The 24,258-nt window shown below is 38.3% G+C and overlaps 1 protein-coding gene across 19 annotated transcripts in view; it reads left to right on the top strand.

Annotated features, from left to right (window-relative positions):
- The window catches only part of GPATCH2L (G-patch domain containing 2 like), a 60,073-nt gene extending 40,204 nt beyond the window's left edge, over window positions 1–19,869 (top strand). For 6 of the 19 annotated variants that reach the window (XM_070754557.1, XM_070754386.1, XM_070754428.1 and 3 more), the window contains exons 9-10: window positions 8,059–8,156; window positions 15,736–15,882. In XM_070754557.1, the coding sequence (XP_070610658.1) occupies window positions 8,059–8,156; window positions 15,736–15,797 (160 nt within the window). In that variant the 3' untranslated portion in view covers window positions 15,798–15,882. Of the gene's footprint in view, window positions 1–8,058; window positions 8,157–15,735 lie in introns of those variants that run through there. The other 13 variants (XR_011559395.1, XM_070754497.1, XM_070754468.1 and 10 more) reach the window with 13 other exon arrangements.
- Window positions 19,870–24,258: the final 4,389 nt, after the last annotated feature.

Raw genomic sequence — 24,258 nt, 5'->3', positions numbered from 1 at the left:
CCTGATGTCCAGACAATACAGCAAGCTTCTTGCTGGCACCCCCCCCCCCCCCCAAGGTTTCAATAGTCAAAGGCACAAACCAGGATTCCAAGACGCCAAAGTTCACAGTCAGGTCCCACGACTCTCAAAGATAAAACTCCACAAGCCAGGAAGTGTGGGTCTGCCTTTTAGCCTTTCCCAAGAGCACCACACCCAAACCCAGCTGCTGCCACTTTAATGCTGAAAGTATTTAGCCAATTGACTCCGTCTCTGATTAGCTCTTCGTTGTCGCAGATCAATTATGGCTTGTGCACTTTCCTCTAAGGAATCCAGGCTGCTTGCTGAGGAGAGCTCCCCCTGGTGGGACTCTGGCTGTCCTCCCTCTTCTTCAGCCTGGGATTCCTCCTCGTCTGTCTGCACCTCCTGTTCCTCAGCCTCTCCCTCTGAGCTGGAAACCGACAGAAGGTCAGCCGTTCCCGGAGGGGCCTCAGACGGAACCACAACACATACCGTGCTTGGTAAAGGCCAAATTCCTAAGCAGAGTCAGTGCCTGTTGAGATTCTTTGCCTAAAAAACAGAAAAGTAAAATTTTGGACTCATTGGATGGTCAGTTGAATGCACAATAGGTGAAGATAATATGAACATATGGCTATGTGAGTGTAGGCAATGAAGTGAATCCCTGGGACAATTACCTTTGTACTGAGTCAAATATTAAGTATTTTTCAGTACTCCAGAAAATGTCTCTGGTCTAAAGGAAGATATTAATTGTTTCGCCACTCAGAAAAATTCTTCACTTGTCCCTGCAAGTAGGTCTTTTAGATGGTAATACTATGATACATGCTGGAAAGGTGGAAGAGATTAAATTGCATGGGTAATTGTTAATTAATTACCCATACATTTTGATTATTAGCTTTATATGGCTGAGTTAAGGGCAGGAGGAAAAAAGTGGAATTTTTGTTTCACCAAGGCATTTTATTTGCCATTCTGGAGTAGACAAGCTTTTGAATTACCGGTAGATGCAATTTTACACCTGGACACATGTCCAAGCTGTATAATGAGCTATTTCCTCCATACAGATATGTGATTATTGAATTGATTGGATGAACACTGGTTTCTATGCGCAGTGTGCAGATTAGACATGGCTGTTCAGCTATCTGGTGTCATTTCAAAGAGGCAGAAGAGCTCTGTTCTCACTATTAACTTTGACCTTTGAAGGCATCAGAAATAGCCCCAGGTGGTACCTCAAGGCTTAGAAAAGGTATCTTTTATGCTGCCTGCTGTGGATGCAGTGTGTACAACAGCAATAGCTGAGCTGAATACTGTCAATCCAATATACTTGATAGGAAGCATTTCTTCTTAATGGTTTGTTTCCATGAAGATAGCTGAATAAGTTGTTTAAAAGACAACCGGTTATCCTGTATTACACCTTTTTGTAGTGCAATTCCATTACTACAGTTCAATTAAAAATATTTCAGTTCTGCTTTGGGTGCTTTACAGTAGAAAATTAAGGTAGAATTATTTTTGTAATGTCTAACACTATGCTTTTTGTTTGTGAGTTAATTATAGACCCTTCATTTCTGCATTTGTATGTATGTAGATTTGTCTGTCTGTCTGTCTGTCTGTCTGTCTGTCTGTCTGTCTGTCTGTCTGTCTATTCTATCTATCTATCTATCTCTATCAAAAATCTCTCTCTCTCTATCTCTATCGATCGATCTGATCTGATTTGATTTGATTTGATTTGCCGCCCTTCTCCGAAGACCCGGGACGGCTAATTTAATTTAAAGGGTGAATATCTTGGATCTTTTGAAAAGTTTTTTATGGTTATTTACATTTATTTCTATACATCTTTATTTCTGCATTCTAATTAATTATGCCACTTATTCCACACCTCATAAAATTATGTTTCTTCCTTGCCTTTCAGTTCTAATGCGAGCTTATGCATCTCTGCACATTCCAGTATCTTATCTACACTGCTCAAAAAAATAAAAGGAACACTTAAAAAACAGAATATAACTTCAAGTAAATCAAACTTTTGTGAAATCAAACTGTCCACTTAGGAAGCAACACTGATTGACAGTCAATTTCACATGCTGTTGTGCAAATGGAATAGTTGTACAAACGAAATATTCAATGAGAATATTTCATTCATTCAGATCTAGGATGTGTTATTTGAGTGTTCCCTTTATTTTTTTGAGCAGTATATAATCCTTTCATTGCTTGGTATATTTTCAAGTTTCCAACTTTGAGCGTATACAATTCTTGCTGCAGTTACTATGTGTAAAATTATGCATTGGAGTTGTTTCTTTATCTTTTGGTTAATTATTCCCAATAAAAATAGTTCAGGTTTAAATTCTATTTGTTCTCCTATGATCTTCTGTAGCTGTCTCCTTATCTGTTCCCAATATTTCTTCACTTTGGGGCATTGCCACCACATGTGATAAAAAGTTCCATCCTTGCTTTTTATATTTCTAGCAATCCAGTTTCATATTTGTATACATTTTTGCCAATCTTGCCGGTGTTAAATGCTATTTCTAAAGCATTTTATATTGATTTTCTTTCAATGCAGTCAATAACGTTAATTTACAATTCTTGTTCTATATTCTTTCCCATTCCTCTAAATTTACATTATGGCTTATACCCTGTTCTTTTAGTTCTTGATTGGATTTAAGTTTCCCCTGGCTCTCTAATAATTACTTATATCTTATCATCTTTTTTTAATCTAATGTATTCTGATATATCATTGTCTCCATTGGCAAAACACAATTTGGCAATTTTGTATAATGTTTCTTTTTAACTTTTCCCCATCTGCATATTGGTGCTTTTCTTATTTGGTGTTGATAGAAGTACGAATGTGTCTTTTTATGCTTGTCCTATAAAAAGGCATGCCAGCCTGGCTGTAAATCATCTCCTTCAATCGTTAGCATGCTTTTATTATTTAATTTTATCCATTCCCTATGGTACTAATCTACACTAGCCCCACCGCTTGATGATAAAGTTGCCATTTTGGAAATCCAAAGCTACCTCTGCTTTTAATATCTTGTAATGTCTTCATATTTATCCGGGCTTTCTTACCCTGCCACATAACCTTTTTTGTTATTTTATTTAGTTCGTCAAAAAATTTCCTGTCTACTTTTATTGGGTCTGTTTGAAATAAATATAATAATTTTGGCAGTATATTCATTTTAATCACTATTATGCTACCTAATAATGATAACTGTAATTTCCCCCAAATCTCTCTTTCATCATTTGTTGTATCAGTTTTTTATAATTATCATCTTTTGTTGAGAAACATCTTACAGTAAGCCAAATTCTTAAATATTTAATCTTTGCCTATTTTTTTTGCTAGATAAGCTATTGCTATGCCCCTCAAGTATGCTTAACCATATCCCATAAAATTTGTAGTGATGTTTGTTGCTTTGTATTTTCTTCAAAGAATAATTCCATTTCTTTTCTAATTCTTAAGATAAATTCTTTTTCTTTCCAAAATTTTTGGGTTTAGTTTCTACCTTCTCCTAACTTTTTTCTGTCCTTGGATCTTTTAAAAACTTATTTTTGTTCAGGATCAATATTTTATTATGAAACAACTTTTATTGCTTCCAATGGAACACTTCATACAGTACAGTATCATTCTGAGTACTGTATTTGCAACTAAACATAATTTCTATATGATTCTTATTGTTTAGAGATGTTGATATTCTGGCTCAATGCTAGGGCTTTATTTGTTTTTCCTGCAAATGGCAGTGTTCTAATTCTCTAGAGTAGCATAAGCATAATGCTAGGGAAGAGCCTAATGCTAGGAACAATTGAGGGCAAAAGAAGAGGGGGATGGCAGAAAATGAGATGTCTGGATGGAGTCACTGAAGCAGTAAGTGTGAGCTTAAATGGACTCCAGGGGATGGCAGAGGACAGAAAGGCCTGGAGGAATGTTGTCCATAGGGTCGCGATAGGTCGGACACGACTTCACAACTAACAACAAACACAAAAATACAGTTAATTATCAGAAGAGTGAATATGTTTATTGGTGGATATCTCAATTTCTCTTTGGCCCATCTATTAATAGAACAAATATGCTTAAATATAATAGAAATATTATTGTCAAAGTTCCAGCCAATACGTCCAAGCAAATCACAACTCCAAAACTCAGATCTATCTCAAATAACTTCTTTATTGGACACATCATATTGGCACGATTAAATATAAAACCAACTCTGAATATTTCCCAGTCTTTCAGTATAGTTAAAATAGTAAATGATACCCTCCCCAAGTGTCACTGGTTCACATTGTTCAATTAGCTTCATTGGTGGGTTCCCTAGGCAATCCTCTTCATTCTTATCTGACTCCTGTGGAGATGACCTTGGGTCTCACGAGATAGAGCAGTGTTGTGCCTGGCAGTGCATTCCTGCCTCTCCCCGCCCTCACAAAATACTGTGTGGCAACCAATAATGGCTTCTGCCAGGTTCAGTTTGAAGTTGACAGCTTTCTTATATTCTTCCTCTGCTAAACATCTAGGTTCCTTCCTTACAGTTGAAAGCAGGGCATCTGAATTGAGACTATACTTGTTGTCAATAGCCATTGCTACTGTTATTATTTTGAGGATAGCAAAAGTAGGCGAGAGAGCACAATGTACATTAATTTTCCGCACTGTAAACCTGAGATACAATCTGTCATACGGAGGACACTTGGGATGCAGGCCAGAAATGGAATAAACCTTGTGCTTCTCTGTGTAGTGCAATGCAGGCTTGATATAAACACTGAACATGTTGTTAGTCCAAGCCAGAGATCAATAGACCCTTGATTTATTATCCAGAAAAGAAAGCAATCAATGAATAAATAGCTACAAAATTTATAACCTTCTATATCTTCACAGGTTACTTTTTTTGTTTCAGCAAAGTATTTTTAGCATCTAACCACATTTATACTTTCCTTTCTTTGTTGATAGTTGTTATAATCTATAAAAGGAGGCAAAACACTGTACATTGAATGACTGTATTTAAAATAGATTACCTGAATTTATGATTATTTTTCTCATTGCTTTTAATAGGACTACTGTAAATCTATAAGTTGCATCAAAATCAATGTCTGGTTTAAGAGGGATATACATGTCTATCACTCATAGTCTTATTTTTTGATGCCAGGACTAAGCCAGGCATGAATAATAATTATCTGGTCTATCAATGAAAATATATAGGGCTGATGCTTGTATATTACCACAAAGGAGCATAATTAAATACTTCAGCACACGGCCTTTTGTATCACAAAATTTAATATGTGGAGTAAGGGAGCCACTTGTGAAACAAATTGATTTCTATCTATCTGTTTCATTTGCACTCTCAATATACATTGAGTATAATGTGCTTAAAAAGGAGAGCACAGCTGTAACACAAGGCAATGGGTACTTCAATCTCTTGAAGTAAAAGACTTGAATGTGCTGCTTTATTATTGTGCCATACATGTACAAAATTTTAAATCTACATTTGTTGTGGATTAGTCTATGATGTTGCCCTATAGCAGTTCCTTTTGGTCAGGCAATTGCACCAGGAAAAGGTCTGGTCTTTTCTAACACTTTGTAATTCTGTCAATCATTTACTTATTATTTGATCTTAGTAGATAGATTAGTGAAAGCTATTATTCTTTCCTTTCTGAAGCCCTTGTCCTAGCCCTTTATCTCTAGTTAAACACATGTAACTCTTCTGCAGTCGTTGAGTTTATGCATTTCCCCCCTTAAGTTACCTTTAGCATAAATGTGGAAGAATGTTTTCCAAGCCAGATAATTTAACTATAAATATTCAAATAATAATAATAACAACAACAACAACAACAATGACAACAACAACAATAAACAAAGCATTGCATGGCCAGTTCTTGGAGAAGATTGAAGGCAAAGTGGATAAAGAAAAGACCTGGTCATGGCTTACAAGTGGAACACTCAAAAAGGAGACAGAAGGACTAATACTGGCGGCACAAGAACAGGCCATTAGAACAAATGATGTCAAAGCCAGAATTGAAAAATCAACAGACAATCCAAAATTGCAGACTCTGTAAAGAAACAGATGAAACAACCGATCACATACTCAGCTGCTGCAAAAAGATCGCCCAGACTGACTACAATGCTGTGGCACAGATGATCCACTGGAACTTGTGCCGGAACTACCATTTACCAGTGGCAAAGAACTGGTGGGATTATAAGCCCGAAAAAGTGGTCGAAAATGAGCAAGCAAAACTACTGTGGGACTTCCGACTTCAGACTGACCGAATTCTGAAGCATAACACACCAGACATTGTGATCGTGGAGAAAAAGAAAGTATGGATCATCAACATCGCAATCCCAGGAGACAGCAGAATTGAGGAGAAGCAGCTAGAGAAATTAGTGAAATACGAAGATCTAAAAATCGAGCTGCAACGACTCTGGCATAAGCCCGTGAAAGTGGTCCCAGTGGTACTTGGCACGCTGGGCCCAGTGCAAAAGGATCTCAGCGGACATTTGAAAACCATTGGAATTGACAAAATCTCCATCTGTCAATTGCAAAAGGCCGCTTTACTGGGATCGACGAACATAATTCGCCGCTACATCACGCACTCCTAGGTGCTTGGGAAGTGCCTGACTGGTGATGAAATACGAAATCCAGCATAGTGATCTCATTTGCTGTGTTGTACTGACATAATAATAATAATAATAATAATAATAATAATAATAATAATAATAATAATTTATTATATTTGTATGCCGCCCCTTTCTGAAGACTGGGGGCGGCTCACAACACAATACACAATGTACAAATCCAATATTAAAAAACAGATTAAAACCCTTATCATAAAAATTAATCACACAACCCAAGCAAACCATACATAAATCATACTAGCTACGGAGAATATCAACTTCCCCAAGCCTGGCAACATAGGTGGGTTTTTAGGAGCTTGTGAAAGGCAACTCCAGGGGGAGTTGATTCTAGAGGGCTGGGGCTGCCACAGAGAAGGCTCTTCCCCTTGGTCCCGCCAGATGGTATTGCTTAGTCGACGGGACACGGAAAAGGCCAACTTTGTGGGACCTAACCGGTATTTTTCTTTTCTAACAAAATTCATTAACTGTTTCTTTATAAAATAGGAAATGTACAATATCTCTGCCCTTTGGAAGAGTGCAATGGATAACGCTCCCTCTGAGGTTGCTTTTGGTTCCTGCTCCCTCAGTAATGTAGAATATCAGTCAAGTCCCTTTAATTTTGCAGGGTTTGACTATTGTACACTAGTGATTGGCAACCTTTTTTTGCTCGGGTACCAAAAGGGTGTATGTGTGCATAAGAGTGTGTACATGTGCCCACATCCATAATGCAATGCCGTCTCCTATGCGTATGCGCACCACTCCCCCCCACACTGCCCCCCCCTGCGTATGCCGCATGGGCCTCACTGAAGCCTCTAGACTTCCGGTAGGCCCGTTGGGCAGTTTTTCGCTCTCCCCAGGGTTCAGGAAAGCCTCCTTGAAGCCTGAGGAGAGTGAAAAATGGCTAAATGGAAGTTCAGAAACAAACTTCTGGTTGGCCCATTAGGGTGTTTTTTGCTGTCCCCAAGGTTCAGGAGGCTCTCCTAAATCCCGAGGAGAGTGAAAATGGCTGAAAAGAAGGCCGAAAAGCAGCTGGAGCTGACATAGGGCAACGCCTCGTGTGCCCTCAGATATCACTGGTGTATCTTGTTAGCATTATTAGATTGTTACCCCAAAAGTGTTTTTTCAGGAGGCAACTGAACTTTCTTATTTTTCTTTGAAGATGTTTCGCTTCTCATCCAGGAAGCTTCTTCAGCTCTGAGAGCTGAATGACTTGGATGACTAAGAATCTCCATACTTTCATCTATGTTTTTGATTTAAAAAAAAAAACTTTTCAAACTTTGTTCGCTGCATTCCCTGCTCAGGAGAGAACCAGGGTATAAATCAAATCCATCAATAAAAAGAATTGTTCTTGTATTATAAAAATAGTGCATGGCAAATGCCACTTAAAAATTATCTGGCTGACACATTTCCTATTAAAAAACCCATCAGTGTGATACTTGTCAGCTTCTTTTTCTAATTGTTATAGTTTATTCATTCTTTAGGCAGACTAATATACATCTGGGACCACCGTGTTCAAGGGACATCAAGAGAAAACGCAAACCAATCATGGCAACAGCCTCCCTTTCCAGCCCCAACTCAGGTAAAACGTTCTTCAGTAGTTAGTGATATGGACTGTGACAGTTTTGGAGGAGAAATTATTTGAAATTCATGAGAAGATCCATGGTTTAAGAGATCTGCCTTTTCAAACTGTTTTTGACCATATTAAAAAGCAGGCATCTTATGGCGATACATGAAGTTTTCATGTGTTGTACACAAATGCCAAGGGGGGGGCATGATCAAAACATTTAAATATGTTAAAGGATTAAATAAGGTCCAGGAGGGAAGTGTTTTTAATAGGAAAGTGAACACACGAACAAGGGGACACAATCTGAAGTTAGTTGGGGGAAAGATCAAAAACAACGTGAGAAAATATTATTTTGCTGAAAGAGTAGTAGATCCTTGGAACAAACTTCCAGCAGACGTGGTTGGTAAATCCACAGTAACTGAATTTAAACATGCCTGGGATAAACATCTATCCATCCTAAGATAAAATACAGAAAATTGTATAAGGGCAGACTAGACGGACCATGAGGTCTTTTTCTGCCGTCAGTCTTCTATGTTTCCATGTTTCTATGTTTAATATTGGAAACTGCCATTTTGGTAGTAACTGTCGGTTTGCAAATGTTTGAGAAGTGCCTGATGAAAATGCAGATATCAGCAATAACTGGAGCCTTCCCAACATGTTGTAGCTCACAGAAGCAAATTATTTTGTATGGTAGAAGATGTGTAAGTTGTATGTATGCAAACCTGACTCATTTTACATAATTCAGCCAGACTGCCCAATGTGGTATTGTTTCCCAAAAAATTTGTTTTCCTTTAAGATTGCATTATTGACCTGTTCGGACACCAGTTGTGGTTCCTTAGAAAGATTTTGATTTAGAAAAATAGGAATATTTATGGCTTTTTTAGGTCCATACCTGGACACTTTGACTGAAGAGCATCATACTGAGTAGGCAAAATTATATTGTGTTTGAAAGTACAGTGCTAGTTCTTACGTGCTTGTAACAGGAAGCATGATGTTATCCCAAGGGAATCTAGACAAATCTTTCCTAATCTGGGGTCCTCCACATATTTTAGACTCCTGCAGTTTATTTTGCATGGTGCCTATTTTCTTTTTTTTTAAAGACCCAATTTAATTAGGTTATTTTATATTATGAAATATATTACCATCAATGAGCACATATTTTGAAAGAACTGAGTTAAAAAATAACATACCAGTATCTGAAAAATGCTGCTGAAGTTCCTTTGTGTGACACTACCAAGGATTCTACATTGTTAGCTGCAGAATTTGTTAATGTCCTTATTCTGTTTAGGAGAAGCTTAAATTTAAAATACTCAGGGTTAGGGGTACCCTAAATATATTGTGCATTGCCATCCCCATGACTTGGATAGGTTGGAAAAAATTAATAACTAATCATGTACATAATGCAGAGATCTGTTTCCAGTGTAGATATACTTTTTTAGTACTTGTTTAATATAGGGGTACTTAAATTTTTATTGGATTTCCTGCTCAAAAAACATACCATTCATGCCAAAAAAAAATCTGTGCCAGGTTTACACATTGTATGCAGTTACTGTATGTGATCTATTTCATGTTCTATGTTGTGCAATGCCAGCCATTGTGATTTATCAATCATGGATTCTATTAATAGCATCACGTGATTTTAGATGATATCAGAACACAACCAGAACAGCCTACAGAAAATTTCCCCAAAGTCTCAAAATGTAATCATGTGATTGCAGGATGCTGCAATAAGTCATAAATGCAAGGTGATTGCCAATTGCCTGAAGTATAATTACATGATTATGGGTAGTATGGCTGGGATGAGTCATAAGTATTTTTTTCCAAACTGTCATAATTCGAATGGCATTAAGTGATTTATCATAAGTTGAGGGTTATCAGTAGAATGGTGTTGAATTGGACAAGGGACTGAGAAAGAGCAACTGATCCAAAGTTACTGAGTCAGTTTACATGGCTGAGGATAGACTTAAACCTCATATGTATTTATGCTATATCCAATTTTATAATTCTGCTGGTGAAATTGAAACCACCATCAAAACCAGCTGAGGAATGGACAAAGGGAGAGAGTCTGAAAGAATCCAAGAGAAGTACAGATGCCTAACATTTAATGTGAATTGAAGATTTCTGCTTTTAGGGCAAAACATGAGGATACAGAAGCTATTATATTTTGATCATGCCAAGCTATCTCTAAAGAGTATAGCTTACGTGAAAGGAAGACATTATGGGGAGGTGAACTAAAACCTTTCCTGCTGCAGTTTGTTTGATTCATAACGTAGATTTATATCACTCAATCACAATGACTCAGATGGCTTACAGTATCATGCATAACATAAAATCCAAATATCCTGTCACTCCCCATAAAACCAGAACCTCATAAATCATATCTACCCCAACCACAATGAAAACCCTCCCCAATAAAAAAGCAATCTGTCATCATCATTAGTGCCCAAATTCCTGTCAAGACAGACATCTTTGTATAACTTTCTAAAGCTACAGCAAAGAGTAGGCCAAATAAGCCAAAAATGATAGCTGTAGCAATAGAACCTAGACTTGTATATTTGTATACAAGTATTTATTTATTTATTTGTTTGTTTATTGATTGATTGATTGATTGTTAGAGTTGAAAGGGACCATGCAGGTCATCAAGCCCAACCCCCTGCCTGAACAGGAATCCTAAAGCACTCCAGCCAAATGGCAGTCCAATCTCCTCTTCAAAGTGTCCAGAGTTGGGGAGTTCATAACCTCCGCAGGCAGGTTGTTCCACTGATTGATCGCTCTGACCGTCAGGAAGTTCTTCCTTACTTCTAGGTTGAATCTCTCCTTGGTCAGCTTCCAGCCATTGTTCCTCGTCCGGCCCTCTGGTGCTCTGGAGAATAGAGTGGCTCCCTCCTCTCTGTGGCAACCCCTCATATACCTGTATACAGCTATCATGTCCCCTCTGCCCCTCCTTTTCTCTAGGCTATCCATGCCCAGTTCCCGCAATCTCTCTTCGTAAGTCTTGGTTTCAAGTCCCCTAATCATTTTGGTTGCTCTTTTCTGCACCTTCTCCAGAGTTTCAATGACTCTTTTGAAGTGTGGTGACCAGAACTGGATGCAGTACTCCAGATGTGGTCTGACCAGGGCGTAGTAGAGTGGTATTAATACTTCCCTATATATATATATAGAGAGAGACTTGTATATTTGTATACTTGTATATTGTTCTATAGTGCTTTTCAGCAGTGTATCTCCCAGTTTGGCTGCAGAAATTTGTCATGTGCATCCAAGATAGAATAGAGGTGTAATTTTCAGAGATAAACAATAAAATACCAGTAATGCTCAATTAAAAATAGCAAAAATCCATGGACATTTTAATCTTAGTCTAGTAGCACAAATTAAGGGTTCTAGACAAAAATCAAAAGGGAAAGTGGACATCCTAACATAGTGCCTTCATAGTCGGAAAAATAGATTAAAAACATTTGTGTGTGTGTGTGTGGGTGTGTGTAACATTTTTGCTGATAATGAAAATGAAGATTAGTCTAGATATATATGAGATAGAGATACAGATAGAGAGAGAGAGAGAGAGAGATACAGAGAGAGAGAGAGAGAGAGAGATACAGAGAGAGAGAATGAATCACAACTTTTAGTAATCCCCCAATATGGTAAATCGCTTTGATGTGCAAGCTCTGCTTTTTGTTTTGTTTTGTTTTTACAATACCCACTATTGGTTAGTAGTGTATATCAATAAGAGAGAGCGATGGATGGTAAATTTGACTATAATGCTCATGTTTAGTTTGCTCTTCCAAAAGCATGTAATGACAAGATTCAAACAGCATTAAATCCCTGCAAAGAGATCTGGTTACAGATCACTGGAGCAGAGTGCAAGGCAAGAAAGATAGACAAGATAGAATGTATCTTGAATGTATCTTCCTCTGTCATAGGCTATTTCCCTCCCCCTTCTATGGCAAGTTTTTGCTGAATTTTGACTGAATTTAGATAGTAATAGAATGAAAAACTAACTTGGGGATCTCTTTTGTTTCTGATTTAGGGGGGGGGCATTTTCTATGGTCATAAGTGAATCCCTTTTTTTTTAAAAAAAAGTATAATTGAATGCTTTGTTATTTCAAGAAGGCAAAATACATTTCTGTAGTTTGTGTGATGAGCATAGTTATTGGACAATCCTTTCTTTTTTCCTCTCTGTCTTTCTCTCTGTGTTTCTCTGTCTCTCTCTCTCCCCCTCCCCCAGCTTGGTTTCAATCAGCATTCATTGAATAGTTGCTCCGATTAGTTATGAATGGCAACTTTCTTTTGACAGATTCTTGTGTCTTCTGTAAAAGATGGCCACAAATCAGAATTCAGGCCCAGGTTTCAGTTCAGGGAGTCTATGCAGGCAAGGATGTTGCTTCAGCACAGGTCTCCGTCGGAGCTCGATTGCTCTCCACTCACTTGTTGACCAGGTCCTGCTTGAGTGAACTCCTTTATGCAACCGGAGTGCCCCACAGAGGTGAAGGACACAGCCTGAGCTGGCTCCATCAGTCAGCAGAACAAATGGGCTTGCTCTGCCTAACATCAGGCCATCTCGGATTCCACCTCTTTTATAGAGATGAGTGATGAAGAGAAGCTCGTTCCGCTTTGCTGCTGTATTAATACACATCAGGGGCCAGCTCCCGGCACTAAATCATGCGACTGCATACATCTGTTATCAGACTCCTCACCAACGTGATGAACAAGACTGCAGATAGAGGCTTCCTCGTGTCATTCTTTATAGGATTTTCCTAAAAGAATAAATAGCTCAAATCTCTGCCAACACTCTGCCCTGTCATGGTGATGAATTTAGCTTCTTTCTTAAACATGCAGCAACAAATCTTCCTCTGTCATAGGCCATTTCCCTCCCACCATCTATGGAAAGTTTTGGCTGAATTTTGACTGAATTTAGATAGTAATAATCAGTCTACTGAAGATGCTGCCCTCATTCTATGGCGGAAGAGAAAGCATCAGTCTACAATTCTCTCTCTTTTTAAACCTTAATGAAATGTAATGGTTGGACCTGTCTAGTTCCCCCCCCCCTTTTTTAATGCCTCAGGTAAAGTGACCAATTAGGGCCACACGGTTGGCCTTAGAAACACAGAAACATAGAAGATTGACAGCAGAAAAAGACCTCATGGTCCATCAAGTCTGCCATTATACTATTTCCTGTATTTTATCTTAGGATGGATATATGTTTATCCCAGGCATGTTTACATTCAGTTATTGTGGATTTACCAACTTCTGCTGGAAGTTTGTTCCAAGCATCTTCTACTCTCAGTCAAATAATATTTTCTCACGTTGTTTCTGATCTTCCCCCCAACTAACCTCAGATTGTGCCCCCTTGTTCTTGTGTCCCCTTCCCTCCTGAACCTTATTTATTCCGCTGCACGAATCCCAGCGACCAGTTAGGTCCCACAGAGTGGGTCTTCTCCGGGTCCCGTCAACCAAACAATGTCGCTTGGCGGGACCCGGAGGAAGAGCCTTCTCTGTGGCGGCCCCGGCCCTCTGGAACCAACTCCCCCCACAGATTAGAATTGCCCCCACCCTTCTTGCCTTTCGAAAGCTGCTTAAAACCCACCTCTGCCGCCAGGCATGGGGGAACTGAGATACACTTCCCCCTAGGCCTTTACAATTTTATGCATGATATGTCTGTATGTATGATTGGTGTTTATATAATGGGTTTTTAACTGTTTTTAGTATTGGATTTTGTTATATACTGTTTTATTGCTGTTGTTAACCGCCCCGAGTCTGCGGAGAGGGGCGGCATACAAATCCAATAAAATAAAATAAAATAAATAAATAAATAAATAAATAAATAAATATTTAACCCTTTAACAAGCCTTCTCCGGATCCTGCCCTGGATATATTAATATCAAGCACAGCCCTATATATATTTGTTCTGCTGGTGTGTTTCAACTGCCCGTAATTATAGAGTAATTAGTCCAGGAAGACACACACCACACGATAAAAGGAAAAGCCAAAAGTTTTTATAAACAGAAAAACAGAAACAGCTCCCTTTTTAAATGTCAAAGGGATTTTCTGGTACACACAAGGCACAGGTTAAATGCAATCCAATTGCTCACCCAATAACTGGGAAATTGAGTCCAATTCTAAAGTCCAGAGAGTCCACACACAATCTTGAACAGCACAAAAACCACGATCTTGACGAAACAATGAATCAGATAAACTGCCATGAGGCTAAAACACCAGGCTGCCTCATTTTCTCTTGTAATAATCCTTCAGTTGTTGTCTCCTATGCATCACTCTACGCATGCGTGGATGTGTCATTAATTCTTGTTCAGAATCCAGGGATGATACAGATGATTGATCTCCTCCTGGGCTGTCTGCCAAACTCCCCTCTTCCCTGTCGCTCACGCTTCCTTGGTCAGAGGAGGCTTCGTCGGCAGATTCCATCGGGAGCAAAACAGGCCTGCGGCATGTGGATGTTTCCCCCACATCCACCTCCACATTCCTTGGGGCAGGAGCTGGACCAGAGCTAACCACAACAATATTAATACCTAAAACAAGAAAGAACAGATTGTCTAAAAGCCTGTAGAGATTCTCAGTCTGTCATCCAGGTCATTGTTGTCCCACAGGTGCTTTTTCAGGAGGCAACTGGACTTTCTTTGTTTTTTCTTCGAAGACATTTCCCTTCTCATCCAAGAGCGTTTTCAGCCTTGACTGGATGGTGGGGAATGGAAGGATTTGTATTCCTTACAAACAGCTGGTCATTTGCATCCTTTTAGGGGGTTGTTGAAGCACTTTATCTGTGTCCTCGGGTTCACCTGAGTAGTGCTCCTGGTTCCCTTAGTCCAGTGTTTCCCAACCTTGGCAACTTGAGGACATCCAGACTTCAACTCCCAGAATGCAGGCTGGGGTCTTCTGGGAGTTGAAGTCCAGATTATCTTCAAGTTGCCAAGGTTGGGAAACACTGCCTTAGTTTGCAATTTTACTCTGGAAATCCATCATTCAAAAGGTCTTCCTCCCGAATTATATAGCTAAAAGCCTGAGTGGTGTATTTCGCTACCACAATGTATAATAACAGGAAGACTTGCTGTAACTTATCAGAGCTCTCTCGTGTGAGTTCAGAAGTGATTTTCAAAAGCTCTAGAACAGTGTTTCCCAACTCTGCAAGTTTAAAATGTTCAGAGTTCTTCTGGCAGCATGCAGAGGTTGAGAAACGCTATTCTAGAGTGAGTTAATTCATAGGAACAGTGAATGGTTTGATTCCTTCTTCTTGCCTTCTGCAGCCTGGCAAAATGATGTTTTACTGATGTTTGTGTAGTGACTGACTGGACAGAATATATTGATGAGAGAGCAAAACATATATCAGTGAAGTGTGGCTTACAAGTACATCTTTTTTTTAAAAAAATCAAGCAGGCAATGAAATATTGTTACAGAAACTATTTTAGTAGTTTGCCTCATCCTGGTTGAAAAAAAATTAATGCTTGAAAGGAAATTAATTAGTAATAACAGGAATGAATAAATGGTGAGGGTGGCGCATAAATCTTGATATTAAAAATGGTAGATTTTAAAAATCTGTTTGGCATAACTTTTCACTGTATTTTTTTCACTCTTTATTGTTGTGTTCTAGCAGCTTTATCTATCCACATAGATGCACCGACCCCCGATCCACCTGTGACCCACCAGAACTGACTCTGGAGCCAGAATCGATTCACCATCTGAAAGAATCACCATGGTCACTCCCAACAGCTTTTTAAAATACACCATATGAGACGGTACTAAAAGCAGGGCATTCTTCTATTGGCAACTAGTTCTGTTTTTTAATCTGTTGGACTCCAGAGTGCATCACAATTTTTATCCATTGCCTTGACTGGCAATAAATGTCTCTCAGTATTATTATGTGACCTGTCAATATTATTTAATTACTCAATATATCTTTCAAATCATGTTTATATAAAAATGTAAATGTAATCTGTGTTGAGATTTCTATGCTAGTAATGTTTCTATTGGTGTGCAAAATTGTTATTGCGCACCCTTGCTTCTTTGTTCTCAAAGCAAATAATTATTGTGGATATGTGCAAAATGTTTATTGAAAATGCTTACTTTTGTTACCGACCTCTTCGTATTTGGAAGTATCCATTGTACTAGAATTTCAGTATCAAACAGGGAAACGTTCTAATGGCAGTACTTTAAAGCAGTGATTTTCAACCTTTTTTGAGCCACGGCACATTTTTTACATTTACAAAATCCTGGGGCACACCACCAACCAAAGTGACACCCTAAGACACTCTCCTCTCTTTTTCCATCCCTGTCCCCCCCCCCCTTGTGTGTGTGTGTACACATTCTGGAACCCTTTCCAAAAACAGGTGAGGGCTGGGGGTTTTTTCTCTCTTATTCTTTGGGTGCTTTTTATCATATGTTTTAAATCAAGAGTCACTTCTCTTTTGTTTCTCTCTCTTTCCTCTCATTCTCTGTCTCAATCATTTTCTCATTTCTCTTTTTTCCCCTCCCCTTTTTGCTCATTTCTCTCTCTCTCTCTCTCTCCCTTCCTCTCCTTTTCTCTCTTTCTCTCTCTCTTGCTTTCTTTCTCTCTCACTTTTGCTTTCTCTCTCTTTCTCTCTTTTCTCTCTCTCTCTCGCTTTCTCACTCTCTCTTTCTCTCTCTCTCTTTCTCTCTCTCTTGCTTACTTTCTCTCTCTCTCTCTCTCTCTCTCAGCAAAAAGTTGCAAAACCGAAACCTGAGCTTCCTTCTTCGCGGCACACCTGACCATGTCTCGCGGCACACTAGTGTGCCACGGCACACTGGTTGAAAAACACTGCTTTAAAGAAGCGGACCATTTCACTCCAGCATGGATGATTTGAATGGAGTGAATACACCAGATGTTTGGTATGGATTGGGTAACTTGAATGCTACAGAGGGATCGTGTTCCCAACCGTTACTTGTTGGGGGTGGATGGGGGGAAGAAGCACAATAGAAAAAATCTTCCATTTACATCCCTTCATTCCGTGATCATTCAGTGCTCGGGCGGCACAGAAAAGATGAAAATGCGATTAGTTCTCAAGATGTTTTGGCCATTGTACCACCCTTGTCACATGATTTGTGATCTGAGCTTCTGGGTTTCTGGCTTGTGATACAATATCACTGGGAACTGTGTTATGGAATTTCTATTTGCAACCTACCAGCAGACAAGGTTGCCAGTTGCTCCAGTAAATCGAGCCTGCTCTTTCACCATCTTGCAACGCCGCCTATACAATCCCAATTGCCATCATAACCCAAAGACTACCTCTATGCTGGTTAAATCCCATTTTAGTTGTTCTTTATGTAGAATGATCTTTCTGATTTTCTTTTTCTTCCAGAATCACTGAAATGTCCTAAACTTGACTTAAATGAGATGCACTTCCCCTTTGAGCTATTTTCCCTGTCAACAACCAACAGAATGATAATTTCTGGACTGAATTTTTATGTCAGGAAACTTTGAAATATATATAGTATTTTGAAGTGATTGATAATGAAAATGGACGACCAGCAGAATAAAACAACAGAGTTGGAAGGGAGCTTGGAGGTCTTCTAGTCCAACCCCCTGCTTAGGCAGGAAATGCTATACCACTTCAGATAAATGGTTATCCAACATCTTCTTAAAAACTTTAAGAAATCAGGATATTTCAAGAGACATCTGCTGTATTACCCTGATGTATGTTGCTGTATTGCAGCCTTTTAAATATAATAGTTTGGATCCCTCAACTTCTGAAAGCTCATGCACACAACTGTTAAATAAAAAGTATGGTAGCTAGGATGTATTTGAGTCATTGTGGAACGTAGTAGCTACGTTTGCCCTAAACCCCATTGCCAACTAACCAATTTCCATCTGTATTTCCGGCTTCTAGAGCCTTTTCACAGGGGTTGAGCCATTGCTGCACTGGTCTCCCTGTCCCGCTTGATTTCTTCCCGTCTGGCTCCTTCATGGTCCTCACTTAGAGTTTTTATCTTGATGACTATGGCTTTTCATCTTTTGCAATCTCTGTCCAGCATAGAACATAAAAAGCAGCTTAGACTATCACTCCTCTTGACATTCTCCTAAGCCCAGCTGCATAAATATTGCTTGGCTTCCTAGACACAGATAAAAAAAAACTAACATCAACAAACATCAAAACTATCCTAAGTTGAGATTTCCACCTTTTATAAATATTCCATATTTTGGTCTCAACTTTTGTTGTAGTTCTCAGAAGGATGTTCATTTAAACTAAATATCTGTTGGTACATGTGATAGCACAGATATAAAAGGTTAGAAGGAATGGCTTCCCACTATTCTGAAGTAGCACGCAATACAGTTGCAATATTTTCCAGATAAGCTTAATATGGGAGAGGTTTTTAAATTTTATCTTTTGTGAATCATTTGTATATGAGTGTTGTATATACAGTTATGTATGTGAATGCCTTTTTTTTGGAAGCAGAGTTTAATTTTTTAATTTTGTATGTTTTTCCTCGTTACCCCTGTCATGATAAAGAATATATGAGTAGGGCTGCAAAATAGTCCACATTTCAGGTATCAGAATTCATATTTAGGAGCCTGACAACTAGCAGTCCATATAATCAATCCAGCACGCTTTGCTACGCTATATTATATGCCTTTTGGTGCTTTCTTAAATCATCTGCCCTTCTCTGTTAGAAATCTGCTGCATTTAATGTTGACAAGTTGAAAATGATTGAGTGTTGAATAGGACACCACAATAATATGTTTGATTTGTACCCAATATATTAGGGTACAAAAATCAGAGTGAATGGGGCTGCAGGCTTGAGTGGATCTCAAAATGCAAGTAGGCAGGAGTTTTCCCTTGTGGCATTTTGTGTATTCACCTAGCAGTTGAAATGCTGAAGAACAGAGAAAGGATTGGTATTTTTCATATGCTTTTGTAATGTGTTATGTCAATTGGTAATATTAAAGAATTACATAAAGAAATAACAAATGTATTAATTCTATATAAATATTTAAATGCAAACAGGCATTGGTTTTATTGATAGATTTTGCAAGATGTGGTAATATCGGTTTATCCGGTAACATGCTGCAGTTCATGCATGCCTTACTAAAATAGTTAGTGATGCTATCCCTGCGCCCAAGCCATTAATGCTAACCATGTTTCCCAGGCAAAGACTCAGATCTTCATTAGTAGCCTCCTTATATTCTCTTAATACACTCTGAAATTGATTGTCAAGAAAAGCCCCTTTTAATCATATATAAAGAATGCACAAGTCAATTTATTCGAATGCTTTGTGAAGATTTGAGCAGCCTTGGGGAAATCACTATCATAACTGTTGTTTCCAGATTAGTCATTTTATTGTCTCCTGTATAAATTCTCATAGAACTGAATGGAAGCTCCACTATACCTCGGATCCTATGCTGCATAATATACACTACACATTTAGACATGCTGAAGATCTTGTAAAACTCCATGTTTTCAGATTTAGAGCTGAAATTTGTCAAAGAAAGTTAGATTGGGATTTATAATATACTGTATATACTTCAATATAGTTTGATACAAGGGCACTGTTTGCTGTTTCATTAGTTTCTTATCACGATTGCCCTGTTCTTTCAAACAGTAAATCAACTTTGTTTTGCATGTTAGTTGTAAAAAAAAAAGAGACAAAACGTTTGGATCTGACATTCAAAGGATATAGAAATAAGCATAGATCTATAGATCTATTGATTTGTTTAGTATACTTTAACTAATTTTACTTAAAAATTTAATAAAAGTATTATTTCCATTCATCTTTGGAAAAATGGTTTTCCATAAGAATGTTTGATATTTACACTGCAACTATATTTGTAGTCAGATAATTATTTAGTATAGCACTATATAAATAGGGCCCTATGAATTCCATGCAGAATATTTGAAATCTTGGATATGAAAGATACGTACATTTTTTTAACAAGAAAAAGACTATCCAAGTCTTTGGTGAGGGGCGGCATACAAGTCTAATAAATTATTATTATTATTACTGGAATAAAAATGAACTGTGAGATTTTACTTTTGTTTAAAGTATTATGGAATTCTTTATAATACATAAAGTGATACACAGTAGAACAAAGAAAACAGTGGATCCTTGAACACCTATTATCATATGAGTGCAGATCTCCTATGACCCTTATACTTGCAAATTTTAAATGTTCTGTATTAAGCTGTGGCTGCATTCTGATGTCATATTTACTGATCTTTCAAGTTAGAGTTTCTGTATCTATTTCAGTGCTTTTTATTTTAATGTTATAAAAATATTGTGATCCAAAAACCTTATCCTCTGTAGAGCACTGCTGCTTATTAGGTTGTTGGGAGTTGGGTGGCTTACAAATTTAATTTAATAACAACAATAAATAATACACTTAAGTGATGGAATAAATGAGTTTTAAACCAGACCTTGTGCCAAATCTAATTATTAGTAATTACAGTATCAGAGAACTCCCATTAAAAGAAGTGTGCAACAACTTAATTAAGGCCTGGTTATAGATAATGAACAGGGGAATCTTTCCAGGACCACCTTGTGCAAAGAGGATACTATAAACAGATGTCTCTTTCTAGATTAAGGTACTAGAATTTTAACACAAATGATATATTTCATGATAGAGATTTACAAAATTACTCCTGGTGGAAAACATAACACAAGGTCATCCCAAAACACAGGGAAATATATAAAAGGAACTAACTTCTTAACATATTACACAATTTATGGGATTTGCTGCCAGATGATACGGTAATACAGTGCTGACCATTAACTTAGTTGGCTTCAATTTGTTACTGGTACTATTTGCACCCAAATTTACTCTACGGAGCCTTCAGCTACAGCTAAAAAGTGCAAGATACACTGAATATTTCTGATACTTTTCTCTTACATTCTGAGAAAGCCATTTTGCTTATAAAACACCCAACTGGCTATTGTGGGGAATGAACAAATCATTAGATGCATTAAAGCCTTTCTTTGTCACTCCCGGTACATAGGGGAAAAAAGTGAGAAAAATTATGAAAATCAGATTGGTTCTCAATAGAACAACATAACACATTAAAATTGCTCAAAACTGCATGTAAACGACTGATCTGTGAGTACCGCGTTTACTTGCTAAGGCATTGGCTTTCACCGTATGGCCTATTTTAGTTGCCCTAATTATATCCTGATGGCACATAAACAAGCCCACATGGAAAATCATCACCTATGAAATAGCCCGTTCCCCGAGCAGAACCATGTGGATGTGATTTAAAGTGACTCACCTTGAAAAGAAATAGCTCAGAAGCTGTTTCTACTGTTTTCTAACCCCGAAGGATGCAGCTTGGTATTGCAGATGCACGCGGATTATTTCCAATTGGAACGACGGACCCCTTTTTTTTTTCTCCTGGAGAAATGTTCAGAAATTTGCAATGCAGGCTGTTGATGCTGAAACCCTTGTTGCCTCCGTATACGAATTGCCTCTACAGAATATCTCTGGGGTGTTCAGAGCATTAGGATTAGATGCACTGGACGTTTCTGCTGATTATCCTAATAATCTCCATGCAAATCTCGGTTGAGGCTTCTTGCTTTTGTTCCATCCTCTGCATGAATAATGCTGTCAAATGTTTTGTAAATAGTGTTCTACCCAGGAGAGAGACTCAAATGAGTAACATTATTGGATAGAGAAGCATACAGAAGACAGAGGGAGCCCTTTCTTGATACATTGTTCCTTTTTAAAAAAAAAGCTGAACAGTTTAATTTGCTGCCCATCTATTTTTCTTGTCTGCCTCTCACAGCAGAATACCATTTTTCCTTGGAAAATATGACCTACCCTGAAAATAAGCCCTAGCCTGTTTTTTCCGTATGCACTTAATACAAGCCCTATCCCAAAAATAAGCCCTGGTGAAGGGATGGATGTAGCCAGCATAAGTAGCGAGTGCATGCAGGCTGACACTAGCTGGCAGCAGCAACAATCTGGGCAATACAGGTGTGTTGAGTACCTGTGCAAGCAGCAGCCACAAGCAGAGGCAGGGGTGGGGAGGAAGGAGATCCAGACATGCCATGAAAGCTGTAGGGAAGCCGAGCAGCGGTTCACCATGCGTGGCAGGCTCATATTTGTGTCGTTTGGCTTACCTGCAGGCCGCATGCCGTGTCAGGATCGCTGGCCTTTTGCTCCGTGCCTTCAGCTCTGTGCAGCCTCAGAGTGCAGTGACCAAGGGACTGGCGGGCTGTAACTGCTACCAGATACCATCTGTCCACGCAAGGTTGCAGGCTCTTTTGTGTACACTGAAGGGTGGGGGCTCCCAGTCAGGCTGATCATCCTGAAATTGTGCTTCTCCCCTTGAAAAAACCCCTAGTGTTTATTTCGGGAAAACATGGTATTAATGACTTACGTCCAAGGAAAGGCTGCTGGTGACCGGCGTGGGAACTTGTGTGTCCTGTATGCACCTGCACGTGTGTTGGCACGAGATTCAACTGTGCATGCACAAAAAGCAAAATCTCACATGTGTGAATGTTGGGGAGGTGCAGCTACCTGGGCATCGCGATTTTCGCTACCATACTATAGAGTGGTTCATACCGGGTGCAGCCCACTACTGCTTACATTTATTTTGCTTAGGCAAATGAATTCTGTTAAGGTGTGTGCAGAACCCTTTGAGTTATCGAGGACCTGCACAGAAGAAAAACTGGGATTCCAGCAGATATCCAGGAGATATGAGTATTCAGTCATACAAGACAGATACATTAAAGTATATAAAATAGTGTTTACTTTTAGCACAAATTAAACAGTTTGGTCATAGATATTCAAATCAGTCAAAATCTCTCAATACAATAAACTACAAACCTGTCTTTGTCTTATATATCAGACGTACATTACAGCTTACAAATACATCAACTAACACAGAGCTTACTACATCAGCCACTGTGAATCAACAGAAAGAAGAGAGAGAGCAGAGAGAAAGAGAATCATGCTTTCTGGCTCCCTCTTATGGCAATTTGCAACACTACCTCTTAAAGCTCTAGTATTTTATAGGTACTGTTTTGTACCTAGTATTAACAGATTCATGGTGCCAAAATACCTTTTCTCATGAGAACTGGTCTGCAGGTACTATGGTCACGTTTTGTGATTTTTACGATTCATTTGAATATTTTATTCATTCGTGTTTACAGATAAATCGTCGATTTATTATCACAATTGAGCCCAAAATTTGTCTTGTTAAGTGAGACATTTGTTAAACGAATTTTGCCTTGTTTTATGATATTTCTTGCCATCCTTGCAATAAACTAATATCAACTTTAGATTTAAGTAGAACAAGGCTCAAAACATTTTTGATTCCTCAACAATCAACCAAGATAAAACAACCCTTCTTATGTAAATTTACAGTTCAGACATTGGAATTTTAGCTATATTAGAACTAGCGAGATCTGTTCATAACTCCCTCTTGATGTTTCCTGGATTGCTGCATAACAGTTTCCTACAATTTAGTAATTAGAAAGTCAAACCATTAAAGCCAGACCTTGCAATGTAGTTACATAATCGGGATATTAATTTGGTTATCAAATTGCAAAACTTTGCCTCCAAGTGAACATTGGAGAAAGGAAGAAATTGTAGGAAGTGGCTCATGTGTGAATTGAGTTTCTGATTGCCCTTTAAAAATTCAGGGCACGCTTCTGTTTCCCAGACCAGTGTATGTTAATCATTTGAGAGCCTTCTCATGTATGATAGGCATAAAAAGACAGGAAGGTTCATATAGGTTTTGCTCCATAGTAATACTCTACTACAGATAATTAATTATTGTTAATTTATTCCTCTTGAGATTATTTTGATTCATGTGTGGTAATATAACAATAAAAATATGCAAATGAGTTATATATCCTTATAGTTTGATAAAACTTCATGTCATGTTTACTCATTAAATGGATGCCTGGAGATGATAATGAAAACAATAAAAATATACAAATTAAATACATAGCAATGGATATGCAAATAAAAGTAAATAGAGGCCATCTAGTTAAATCCATCCCAATAGCTGTCATTCCTGCAAGGTAGGCCAGGTCAGGAAATAGATCACATCATGTTGGTGAGACCACATTTGGAATACTGTGTTCAGTTCTGGAGACCTCACCTACAAAAAGATATTGACAAAATTGAATGGGTCCAAAGACGGGCTACAAGAATGGTGGA

The sequence above is a fragment of the Erythrolamprus reginae genome, chromosome 1, assembly GCF_031021105.1.
Source record: "Erythrolamprus reginae isolate rEryReg1 chromosome 1, rEryReg1.hap1, whole genome shotgun sequence".
In the NCBI taxonomy this organism is placed as follows: Eukaryota; Metazoa; Chordata; class Lepidosauria; order Squamata; family Dipsadidae; genus Erythrolamprus; species Erythrolamprus reginae.
This window is presented reverse-complemented; position numbering and strand designations above follow the sequence as displayed.